At 44.5% G+C, this 12,455-nt stretch overlaps 1 protein-coding gene across 1 annotated transcript; it reads right to left on the bottom strand.

The window, feature by feature from the left end:
* Window positions 1-7,465: 7,465 nt before the first annotated feature.
* On the bottom strand, window positions 7,466-8,386 carry LOC125529110 (GDSL esterase/lipase At5g55050-like). The gene is made up of 4 exons (XM_048693514.2): window positions 8,212-8,386; window positions 7,983-8,116; window positions 7,628-7,885; window positions 7,466-7,558 (listed from the first exon to the last, which is right to left on the bottom strand). The coding sequence occupies exons 1-4, from the start codon at window positions 8,384-8,386 to the stop codon at window positions 7,466-7,468; spliced, it is 660 nt and encodes a 219-aa protein (XP_048549471.2).
* Between the last annotated feature and the right edge of the window lie 4,069 nt (window positions 8,387-12,455).

The following is a 12,455-nucleotide window of genomic DNA, read 5'->3' as shown; positions in this document are numbered from 1 at the left end:
CCTGATGTTAGGCCCTGACTCATCCTTCGTGGACGAACCTTGCGGAGGAAACCTTGGGTTTTCGGGGCATTGGATTCTCACCAATGTTCTCATTACTCAAGCCGACATCCTCGCTTCCGCTTCATCAACCCCCGCTTTCGCGGTTGCTTCCCTCTAAGGCGGAACGCTCCCCTACCGATGCATTTTGACATCCCACAGCTTCGGCAGATCGCTTAGCCCCGTTCATCTTCAGCGCAAGGGCGCTCGATCAGTGAGCTATTACGCACTCTTTAAAGGGTGGTTGCTTCTAGGCAAACCTCCTGGCTGTCTTTGCACCCCCACCTCCTTTATCACTGAGCGGTCATTTAGGGGCCTTAGCTAGTGATCCGGGCTGTTTCCCTCTCGACGATGAAGTTTATCCCCCATCGTCTCACTGGCCGACCTTGACCCTTGTTATTTTTGGGTCATATCTAGTATTCAGAGTTTGGACCTTGACCCCTGGTACCGCTCGCGCAGCCCGCACCTAAACAGTGCTTTACCCCTAGATGTCCAGTCAACTACTGCGCATCAACGCATTTCGGGGAGAACCAGCTAGCTCTAGGTTCGAGTGTCATTTCACCCCTAGCCACAACTCATCCGCTGATTCTTCAACATCAATCGGTTCAGACATCTGCTTAGTTTCATCCAAGGTCCATCCTGGTCATGGATAGATCACCCAGGTTCGGGTCCATAAGCAGTGACAATCGCCCTATTAAGACTTGCTTTCGCTACGGCTCCGGTGGGTTTCGTTCCCTTAACCAAGCCACTGCCTATGAGTCGCCGGCTCATTCTTCAACAGGCACGCGGTCAGAGATCACTTTCCCCTCCCACTGCTTGGGAGCTCAGCACGGTTTCACGTTCTATTTCACTACCCACTGGGGGTTCTTTTCACCTTTTCCTCACGGTACTACTTCGCTATCGGTCACCCAGGAGTATTTAGCCTTGCAAGGTGGTCCTTCCGAAAAATATCCGAAATTCCGAATTTCATCCATCCCGTTCGTTGGCGGTAAAATTGGCAAAACGAAATCCAAAATCTTGGTGCTGACTCACCAACTAAACCTGGCTCGTCTCTGTAGATCAACTCATGAGCCTTCTTCGGGTTAGCCACGATGGCTGATATGGCCGGACGGTCCTTCCCATCCAATTTCACACAGCACCGTGTAGTCTGCCCGACATGCTCTAGTTCCCGGGGTCGGTTCCGGCACCGGTCACCTATCCAGCAACTCTTCAAAACTGCCGGCCTCCATGACTCTACGGGGGGCGTCAAGGATGCCAAACCTGGGTTCACATCCAGCTCCTCCTCCCCTTGGGAGTATGCCTTTTAACTGTCAGAACCTCGAGCATCACCATGATCAGGTTGTACGCGTCGCTCCTTGGCTTCAGAAGAGATGTGTGATGGTAGTACTCCCTTCGGTCCTTTTTAGTTTGGATATAAGATTTGTTCGAAGTCAATCCTCGTAAACTTTGACCAACTTTATAGAATAAATACCAACATTCGCAATGTGAAATCAATACCAATAGATGCATCATGACTTAAAGTTTCATATTGTATAACTTTAGCATGGTAGATGCTGATATTTTTTCTTATAAATATGGTCAAACTTTATGAAGTTTGACTTCAGACAATTCTTATATGCAGAGTAAAAAGGACCGGAGGGAGTAGTAGTCAGGGTCGTTGTACCCCATTGTGCCTGCAACGGGGACCTCCAACCCCAACTCCTCACTCACTATACCCCAGCACTACTAGGGTTTCCCTAGTAGTAGCGCGGGTTTTGAGGCTATCAGCAATGCGGGTAGTCGCGCTACTACTACAGCGCTACAACTAACTGTTAGTAGTAGCGTGCTCTGTTCCCGCGCTACTACTATTGACTATATCAGCAACGCTCTTCCGGAACACGCTACTATTAATTAGCTGTAGCGCTTTTCTAGCCCCGCGCTACTGTTGTATCTTTCATGATTTCCCCCCGCTTCCTACTCCGTTTCAGTTTCAATAAATTGCAATTTCCAGATACTAGGTACTACTAGATATCAATTTCATAAAACATTATAGGTACTAGGTAGTACTAGATAACAATTTCATATATAGTCAACATGCATTCTCAAGCAGTACTAGGTAGTCTTACAGCCACACATATATAGCAGTTCTGCTAGGTATATATAGTCATACAGCCAGACACATATATATAGTTCTAAATGATATCGACGACGATCGTCATCCTCAAGCCTGGGCGGTGGGTGTTCCTGATAGTAATTAGGATGGCCTTCCAACACGGAGATTCTTGCCAACGAGGAATCTCTTCCACACAACCGAGTTTAAGTGTGTGCGATCGTCCATGTGCGGTAAGTACAGGTGGTGACGGAGCCCCTTGCGGTAAGGCATAGTCCGGCTGAGTCTTCTTCATTAGGCTCGATACCACAACTCACAGATAGACTCTTTGACAATTTTTGAATAATAAAAACATATCAATTAATAAATAGCCTCGTACATAGTCTTGCTAATATATTTATATTAAGTATAGATTTCTACACTATCAAAAGACACAATACTAAGCATGAATTCTACACTATTAATAGTTCCTTGGATTCTGCACTAATAAACATGTGATCGGACTCTACACTAAAGCATATCATCGACTAGATTCCACACAACATATCATTAGACTCTACACTAAGCATATCATCGGATAATTTGCATTTGTAAGTATAACATACCATATCATGCCGATCGACCATGGTACTTGTCAGGCGGGTCACGAATGGCACCCCGACAAAGTCATCACGTGGCGGAATTATATACCATAGGTTGCACACCTCCTCCTTGCTCAGCCTCATTCTTTGAGCTAAGATGGCTTCATGAAGCGGGTCCTCATCATCTTTATCGAGTGGGTCCTCATTATCTTTGTCATCTTCGTCATTTTCATCATCTTCCACCAGGTTGATATAAATGACAGCCAGCTTGGGTCTTTCTGCTCTGAAGGAGAAGCTGATCAACTCATCACCAGTAGGACGCATGCGGGCGAAGAAACGGGCCCATCCATCTCCTCCAATCTGTGACATATTGCGTCCTTTCTCGACCTCCATAGTGTACGGCCCCCCAGGAGCCTCAAATGTCACAGTGTCTCCTGCAGCTTGTTGAATTTCACGCTCACATTACATGGGACGATCTGTGTAAAAAACAAAATGACACAATGCCGTAATGCCAACACTAAAAATAAAATAGTTGTTACATTTCATATAATTTCTTACTGCCGCATGACGAAAACTCACCTCAAAGTAGATGCCGAACAGCTTGCCAGTTGCAAGGCTGCTGGCGCACCTTGACTTGCACAGTCGACATGGTGGTGGTGGTGGCGCCATTTTCCTAAAGCAATATGAGCAAAGGATTAACTATCCACTTCACATGATAGAAAAACAGTAGCATGTGATATTTTTGCTTCTTCTTCAGTTCCATTTTCATAGCTTACTAACACCTTCTAGAATAGGACCAACAGCTACCATGCAAATGCCAAATCTTGTGTATATATCATCGATATCTCTAGATGAAGAGATTCTTCCGCGAGAAGCAATTTGATGGACAATTATAATCCTCAGATCTAGTAACATATAAGATGACAAGGTACCACCTACCAAAGCATTTCAGTGGCACCTATTGCCGAAAAAACTTCTCACAAATATCTACCAAATCAGGGTACCACCTACCAAGACATTTCATCTAATTTGGCCTCTATTGCCTAAGATAACTGATTAAAAAGACAAGTCGCAAATTTAACTAAATTGGCACCTACATTTTGCCAAAAAATAACTTATTAGAGAAAAACAAAAGCATCTAGCTATCCATGTACAGAAAAAATAACAATAAAATGGTGCATTTCTTTCCAAGCATCTAGCTAGGTCGTGCCAAATCTTCAGAGCTATCAACTAGCGTACTAAATCAACTAAATCAAAATGTTCTATAAATCAACTAGCCTACTAAATCAACCAAATCAAAATGTTCTAATCAACTAAACCAACTAGCCTACTAAATCAACTAAATCAAAATGTTGCATATGAACTAGCCTACTAAATCAAAATGTAGCATGGAGAAGGGGTTGTGGATGGAGGAGGGAGGAGTGAGAAGGAGGGGGGAGACTAGGACGGAGGAGGAAGGTGGAGCGAGGAGGGGCCGGCCGGCGGCGAATGGAGGAGTGGAGGGAGGACAGAGGAGGAGGGCGGTACCGAGTCCAGCGAGGAGGAGGAGGTGACGGCGGCGTAGAGGGAGGAGGGGTACGCGACGGCGGCCGGCGGGGGAGGACCGGCGCACGGGAGGGGGGGTGATGGGGGAGATCGAGTGAGTGTGAGTGTGAGTGGATCGGAGAGACGAGAGTGAGGGGTGGGAGATTGAATGGATTAGCAGTAGCGCGCTATAGGGAAATGCGTTACTGCTGAACGACCTAGCAGTAGCGCCTTTCACTCAGAACGGGCTACTGCTATGTGTCAGCATGTAAAAATAAACATTAAAAATACATTGATCGTCAATGATCTTTTTGTGTACAATCTGATTTGTGTCCTCACCGGTTTAGGAACCGGTGAAGACTCATATTGCGGCCACAAATTCTACACATAGAGTTCAATGAAGACCAAGTGCTTGTGATAATTTGAGAAGTAACATATTTAAAGTGGTAGAAACCCTCTTCGCGGAGCGAGGTGGGACTAAATTTTTGTAGTAAACTTAGCAGTAGCGGGTATTACAGGAATGCGCTACTGCTATGATCTGTAGCAGTAGCGCTCTTCGTACTAACGCGCTGCTGCTAGAACTAACTTCGCAGCGGGGTCGTGGCAATTATAGCAATAGCGCGGCTTACTGGAGGCGCGCTACTGCTACTTTTATTTCAGCAACGCGTTCTGCCGGAGCGAGCTACTGCTATATAGCAGCAGCGCCTTATTTTAAAACACGTTGTCGGTAAGATTCTGTGTATAGGCTTTTTCCTCGTAGTGCAGACAGACTCCTCACTCACCATGTCCCAGGCGACCGATAATCCAAAGCCTGACAAATGCGGGACCTAACTTGCGTCGAGGGCCCCCTGAGCGTGTGGGACCCATAGAGCTCCGTTTGACCTAATTCCATCTTCATAAATTCTCATAAATCTCAAAACCAACAGAGAGTGACTAAAAATATATTTTTCGCCGCAGCAAACTTCTGTTCTTCCGCGATCCCATCTCGAGGCCTTTAACGGTACTCTGCAGGAGGGGGAATCAATCACGGAGAGTTTTTACATCAACCTTGTTTCCTTTCAATGATGTGTGAGTACTTCACCACAGATCTACGGGTCCATATGTGTTGGCTAGATGACTTCTCTCTTTTGATCTTCAATTCAAAGTTCTCCATGATCTTCATGAAGTTCTATCCGATGTAATCTTCTTCTGTGGTGTGTTTGTTGGGATTCCGATGAATTGTGGTTTTATGATCAGATTATTCATTGATAGTATTTGAGTATTTGTTGTACTTTATTATGCATGATTGTTATAACTTTATATTTCCTGCCAATCTATCTGTTTGGTTTAGCCAACTAGTTTGATTTATCTTCAGTGGAAGAGGTGCTTTGTAATGGGTTCAATCTTATGGTGTCCTCATCCGGTCATAGGGTAGCGAGACACGTATTTGTATTGTTGCCATTAAGGGTAAAACAACGGGGTGGATGTATGCCGGATAACGGTCGATTGGTCGAGTAATAGTAGTAGATGCACAATCATTTCGGTCGACTTGTCACGGATGTAATGCCTATGTACATGATCATTGCTATGAATAACATCATAACTATGCATTTTTCTATTAGTTGCCTAACAGTAGTTTGTTTACCCACTGTATGCTATGTTTCAAGAGAGAATCCAGTAGTGAACACTATGGCCCCGGGCTCTACTTTTATTATATAAAAAGAAAAATATCTTGTTTAAATTAATTTTATTTTATTTTGTAATTTATATATCTACCACTACTAAATTTAATCCTTACAAGTAACGAGTTCAAGGGGATTGACAACCCTATTGCCCACGTTGGCTGCAAGTATTTGCTCTTGTGTTTGCATGTGTTGTTCATTAGGCTTGGTGTGATTCTTCTATTGGTTCGATAACATTAGTTCTCACCATGGTAAATACTTACTATATCGCTTCACCCTTCCTCTTTGAAAAAAAAACCCAATGCACCTCATAAGTAGCACACCACTATCTTTCAAACGGTGAGTACAGATGGGCCATCAGAGTTGTGAGGTGTTCAAAAAAAAGCAGCGCCATCACTAACCCTGTAAAGCTGACGGACCACATATGAAACCACCACCAGTATTTGAAAAAAATAGTACTAGCATTGTTTGAAAGTGATGCGCCACCAACTAAAGTTGTAACTAGCTGTTTTTTCACCAGTGTATAGGGTGATCCCTTCCCGAAAGTGCTCTTTTGATCCTGAGCTCATATGCTCCTGCATGAACAGTAAAATCGAAAAAAACACTAAAACAATTTTAAAAATCTGAATTTTTTTATGATAAACATTGATAAATGTTCTAGCCGCATGCAAAATTTTAGGTTGAAATGACATTCGTGGAGATCTGGGCAAAAGTAACAAAATCGATGGTCCAAAATGCTTCCAACAATAGTCTTTTTGAACCATTGATTTTTTCCCAGACCTCCACGAATGTCATTTCAATCTGAAATTTTGCATGAAGCTAGAAAATTTATCAATGTTCATCACAAAAAAATCAGTTTTTTAAAAATTTCTTTACTATTTTTTTGGATTTTACTGTTCATGCGGGAGCATATGAGCTCGGGATCAAATACTCCATGTCCGCACGTCTATAAGGTGAGACTCCGAGCATCTCAAAAGAGGAGTGCTCCATCGTGCTTCTCTTTGTTGAAACAAGTTCATATAAAACATTCCATCAGAGTGGCCAGTTAATCGGCGTGGAGGAGGCTGCAATGGACGCGTCCTCTCGTTTTCGGTCTCGGCGTCGGTCTAATGGGGAGAAACGTACTCCTTCATATGATACTTCTTCTGTCCCAAAATAAATGACTGAACTTTGCATTAACTTTAGGACAGGGGGAGTAGATCATAATGCACACGTTATGATTACGGATATTTAACTAGTGCATTATTTGTAAAAAAAGTGTCATCGTTGATCCTTAAAACAGATTGAGATGTACTCCTATTTCATGTGAGCACTCCAAAAAGTGGGCGGAAAGAATACTAACAAAATAATAGTTGTGTTACCAACATACTTATGTTATCATCATATACACTACTAATATGGTTGATTGATACACTAATGACAAGTGTTAGGTGTGAGTGGCCAGTGTTATGTCACACTCACACGCCTAGTCATTTTGCATGATCATTCATTCATGGTTGGACGTCGCAGCAAGGCCCCCCTCTCTCTCACTCCGTGTATAAATATGGAAACACACACCCATTTACAGGCAGCAGCTACAACAGATCAACATGGATCAGCTCGTCGTGCTCCTCGCCCTTCTCTTGTGCTCGTCGTGGCTGGTTCTTCCTTCCCTCCGGTGAGCCCCTCTTAAAATTAGCTGACCAAAAGTCAGATCAGTCGACTGAAGTGTAGCTAAACTGACTAGGTTTACTTACCGTGATGGCGGCAGAGTAGTTGGAGATGAGGCTGCCATAGAATGTCACGACGTCACTATGCTGCTCTGCAGCCGATCTGTTGCTGGCCTGTTCCGTCCTCGTGAAGGTGGCAAGGTCGTTGCCACCAAAGCCGATGAGGAAGACAGACCTCGAGAGCAGGGCACTTACCGCGTCGGCGCCATTGCTGGCCACCATCTTGGACCGGGTGGTGCCAAAGTAGCGTACCTGCCTTGACAACGGGATGTTGCCGCCCGCGTTCTTCGTACATGCATGAATATAGTTAACTTACCAACGTACCTACTATGCATATGCTTTTGGTATTGTGTATTGGGTAAGATACACAGAATAGACTTACGGTGGAGTCTAGGATGCCAGCTCCTGAGGACGCATAGTTCACACCAGCGGCGAGAGCGGTGAGCACAAGAAGGCGGGAGCTCGACTCCAGCAACAGATACGGTGGAGGGCTACTCTCGAAACCCATGCTCGTCACTGCGGCGTCGTACATATATGCAGCCAAATCACATGGACTATCTCAAAAGAATTCGTTGTGAGGTGGTATACTGTAGTAAGTATGGCCGACGTACCAACGAAATTGGCGGTGTTGTAGCCGTTGCTGAACCTTCCGGTAGGTTTGCCGGAGCCGGGCATGTCGATGCCGTGGTAGGGCATGTTAGCACGGGGTACGTTCTTCCCCGGTAAATAGTTGTTGTTGCAGTGCTCCTGGGAAAAGCCCGTGGCTTGGTGCTGCCTGGTGGCCATGGCCGTGTGGGCGGCGTGGTAGCCAGGGTGTGATGTTCGGTGGCGGTGAATATTGACCGGGGTGAAAACATTTCTGTCTTCGGATGGACCGGCGGCGGCGATGCTCGTTCCCTTGTTGAAGGCGTCGTCGCGGCTCTCACTGCCCGTCGTGTTGCTCCAGGGAAAACTCTGATCTTTGGGTCGGGCGGTGGCGGCGCTTCGGTGTCATAACCTTTCTGTAGGCACCGCCTTGGAGCCCACGGTTCGTCGTATGTAGTCTCTTCTCTTCGTGGTGGCGAGTTCACGATTGAGGCCTCCGGTTGCTCATGTAGTGTTAGGGGTGGTGTTGCTGCGCTCAATACCTATATATCCTGCCTTGGGTACAGGGACGGGCCCATGTTGACCCAACAGGTAGCCCATGACACCGGGTAAAAAATTACCTTACCTCATACATATAGGGCCCACAAAGGCCTGAACACCCCTAAATTTCCTAATGGGACACCCGGTACAGACAAAAGGGCCACAACTAGCCAACAAGGCCCGACCGACTAGCAGCACAGCACGCCCTGGTGAAAGCCTAGGCCCAGGCATCGATCCATCTGTACGTACGTCAATACGTGGCTTCGCGTATCACCTTGCCTGTTCGTCTACTCGCCGTTCGGCCGATGCGCTTCATGGCTTGTCGCCTCGTCGCCCTTCACCCCTCGCCTGTTCATCTACTTCGCCAGATCCCCCAATTCGCCCAATCAGTTAAGATATGTTTCATCAGACCTTAATTTTTTTGGAACGAAGACGCACGAAACGTCCCACTTTAAATTAATAAAGCCATATGGCAGCATCCACACAAGGTTTAAGCTTACAAACCAAACCGACCTCAGTTCAGCGGGCTCAACATCCCGGCAAAGATAAAGCTAAAGGTTCAAACAAGCGAAGAAAGATCATAACATAGTTCGCGACACAACTAAATTAAATGTTGCTCTCGTCATGCACTACTTGATCTGCCCCATAGTCTCGATCATGCGCTCCTCGTCACGCTGCTTCCCCAATGGCGCCCAAACCTGTAAGAAAAGATGACATTTGAAAAGAATCTCAGCGGGGTGAGCAGAAAACTTGTGCTCGCTAGTAATTTTGTTCCTCACGGCCCAAATGGACAAAAGCATCGCCCCTACGCTGCGCCATACCACCCTCGCATTCGCACCCCGCTCTACGGATAACAAGTTAAGAAGATCGACGCTACTTTGCGGGTTCCAATTCTGATTAAAAGTATCTCTGACCGCACTCCACGTAAATCTAGCGAGACAGCATCTGAAGAATACGTGGTTAGCTTCCTCCCCAAGGCCACAGATGGCACATGTCCCATTCGCCGGCCTGTTGCGTTTGGCCACATTATCTGAGGTTGGCAGGCGATTGCGAAACATTTGCCACATAAAAATCTTAATCTTGAGGGGAATGCCAGCCTTCCACAGACCCCTAGCCTTATCAAGCTCATTCCCCTCCGTAAGCTTCTCGTATAAGGATTTGACCGAGAATTTTTGTGAAGCAGTTAGCCTCCACGAGATCTCATCATTATCCTGGCTGAGCGTCCTCCCCTCGAGCTCAGCCACCAATTCGCAGTGTGTGTCTGCCTCTATTTCAATTCCTAAATTCTGCTCTAATTCTTAATTTGTTTGTCTAACCCTAGGAAATTAGGGCTATTCGGTAAGACTAGAAATTTTGACTGTATTAGCTATTGGACTATTTAGCTATTGTAGTGGTTAGTGGATGAGTTGAGAAGAATACTGCAATATTCTAGGAGATTAGGACGGCTGGAAGCACCGGCAAGGCAGCAACATGTCAAGTAAGTTTTATTTTATAGCTATGCAAGTGCAATTCATGTTATGTATGTATACACATGATTCTTAATTTTTTTCCTTTTGTGAAAAAATTAATTATCTAAATAATTACAAATTGCAGGAGAAGCTCAGTTTATGGAAAGGTTTCTAAAAAAGAGGAGAACCATAGTGCAAGATGAAGGCCCGTCACATTGTGATCGACTTTTGAAGCTAGCACTAGTATTTCCTGATGCCACCGCTACAGTTGAGAGATCTTTTTCAGCTATGAGAATTGTGAAGACATATTTGCGAAATCGTCTTGGCGACGACGCCTTGAAGTACAACCTTATTTGTTATGTGGAGAAAAGCGAAATGAGGAAGGTTACAAATGATGCAGTAATTGATCGCTTTGAGGCCATGAAAGAACCCAGGAAATCTTTTAGAAAGGTAATGGTTTTAACTTACTTATTACACAACTGTAATTACTATGTGCTAAGTGGTTTTAGTTTTTGATTTACAGACAAATCTAGTGTTGCATTTTCTCATCATAGGTTATACTTCATTCATAATTTGGACACTTTGATTCTCATTTACTGTTCAATTTCCAGCAATCAACTAATATTTCGAGCGAAATCTTTATTTTGGACCTTTGGCAATCATATTCATCGTCATACTGTATTCTATAAGGTATATTGTACGTACTGTTAAGTGTGTTACTTCTATCTATATTATGACTTCATATCCACATATATGTGATACACATGGGACCCCGGGTCATTTTTGTCCTGGGTCCGCCCCTGTTTGGGTGTGTGTGCGTGCTCCGGTGGCGTGCGTTGTACCGGATTGTTGATGATCTTTGCTTTATATATAAAGCGGGGCGAAAGTCTTTTTCGGTAATAGTTGTTGTTGCCTACGTCCAGCATGGAGCCGCCGAACACATAGACCGCCGACACCTGCCGCACGATGGCCTTGTTCGGCGTGATGCTGCCGGCAACGGCGGCGCCAAGCACAAGTCTAACAACAAGAGCCTTGGTGGCCAGCTCATACCCCATGATCATTCTACGATCTCCGACCTGAGTGGTAGACGGTGGTTGCAGATGCAGGACGCGAATGTGGGTGATGCGGGCGTGCCGGATTAGGAATTTAGGAGGTTGGACTTGATAAGAACGCAGTTTATGGCAGACCAGCAGTATGCACTACTAGGAGCTAAGACTACGATGGCATAGATACACGCGATGCATGCTGAGTTGCTTACACACAGAATTGTGAGTGGATATCCAGCTGCCCATCACCCGAGCCTCCATTGCGCAACCCCACAAGGAAATCATAAGCTGTCCTTATGTTTCAGAAAAGATAAAAACTAATTTCATAATGCATCTAATAATATTGATTTGATATTGTGAATGTTGATATTTTTTCTATAAACATGGTCAAACTTGAAGATGTTTGACTTCACACAAACCTTATATGCGTAGTAAAAGAAAGGAAGAGAGTACGTTGGTTTTTGTGTGTGTATATACATGGTAGGGCTAGCTACTGTAAGACTGTAAAAAGTTAAAAAGAAATGAAGAGAAAAATAAAGGCACGATACATGTCCTTGGCTAAAGTTTTTGTGTGTGTGCATGATACATGTTTGCCAAAAATTTATCAAATTTTTTTCAAAGATGATGAGGCAATAAAACTCGCAAAAGGTAGCATCAACATGGCAGTTAATGGAACTTACTCTTTATGTAAGCTCTAAGATTTTTTTTTTACATGTTGGTGCAGGAGAAACTGAAATATTTCGGGCAGCCCGACCTTATCGCCCTCGATGTAATTAACCTGTTAGAACAAACGTTCGAAATGTCACGCTCTCCCAGTGAACGGTCACCATAATATAAACGTTAAATTAGTTGGTAAGTTTACAAGCGTCTTTGGCTTTCATACTGATTAGTACCACTAATCTGAGTCAACCTGTATCATATAGGATTAGTAGTCTAAATTGAATAGTACTCCAGATATTCCTTTATATAAGGTGTATTTATTTTTGGATAAAATTACACAATGTAAGATGCATTTCTTCTAATTCCTCTTAATTACGTTTTCGGCCCTATAGAAAAAAAAAGTATCTTTCTGTCAATTGCATGTATCTCTCCTTGTAGAGAAAAAAGGGAAAGTATCTCCCCCCCCCCCCCCCCCCCCCCGCTAATTAACGAATTAGACAAGGGTAATTCTGTCCTAAATTAGCTATAGTTATGTGCCTCAGTCACCGTGCCAAAAATAATACACCTTACATAAAG

Source organism: Triticum urartu, chromosome 2A (genome assembly GCF_056163025.1).
Source record: "Triticum urartu cultivar PI428250 chromosome 2A, HENAU_Tu73, whole genome shotgun sequence".
In the NCBI taxonomy this organism is placed as follows: Eukaryota; Viridiplantae; Streptophyta; class Magnoliopsida; order Poales; family Poaceae; genus Triticum; species Triticum urartu.
Note: the sequence above shows the minus strand (reverse complement) of the source record. Positions and strands in the feature narration are given on the sequence as shown.

Bases quoted from the DNA above. Each gene is read 5' to 3' on its own strand.
- LOC125529110 (XM_048693514.2), bottom strand. From the start codon at position 8,386: ATGGCCACCAGGCAGCACCAAGCCACGGGCTTTTCCCAGGAGCACTGC. The intron at 8,117-8,211 runs GTACGTCGGCCA...ACGACGCCGCAG, and splicing joins CAACACCGCCAATTTCGTTG to TGACGAGCATGGGTTTCGAG. The intron at 7,886-7,982 runs GTAAGTCTATTC...GCATGTACGAAG, and splicing joins CTGGCATCCTAGACTCCACC to AACGCGGGCGGCAACATCCC.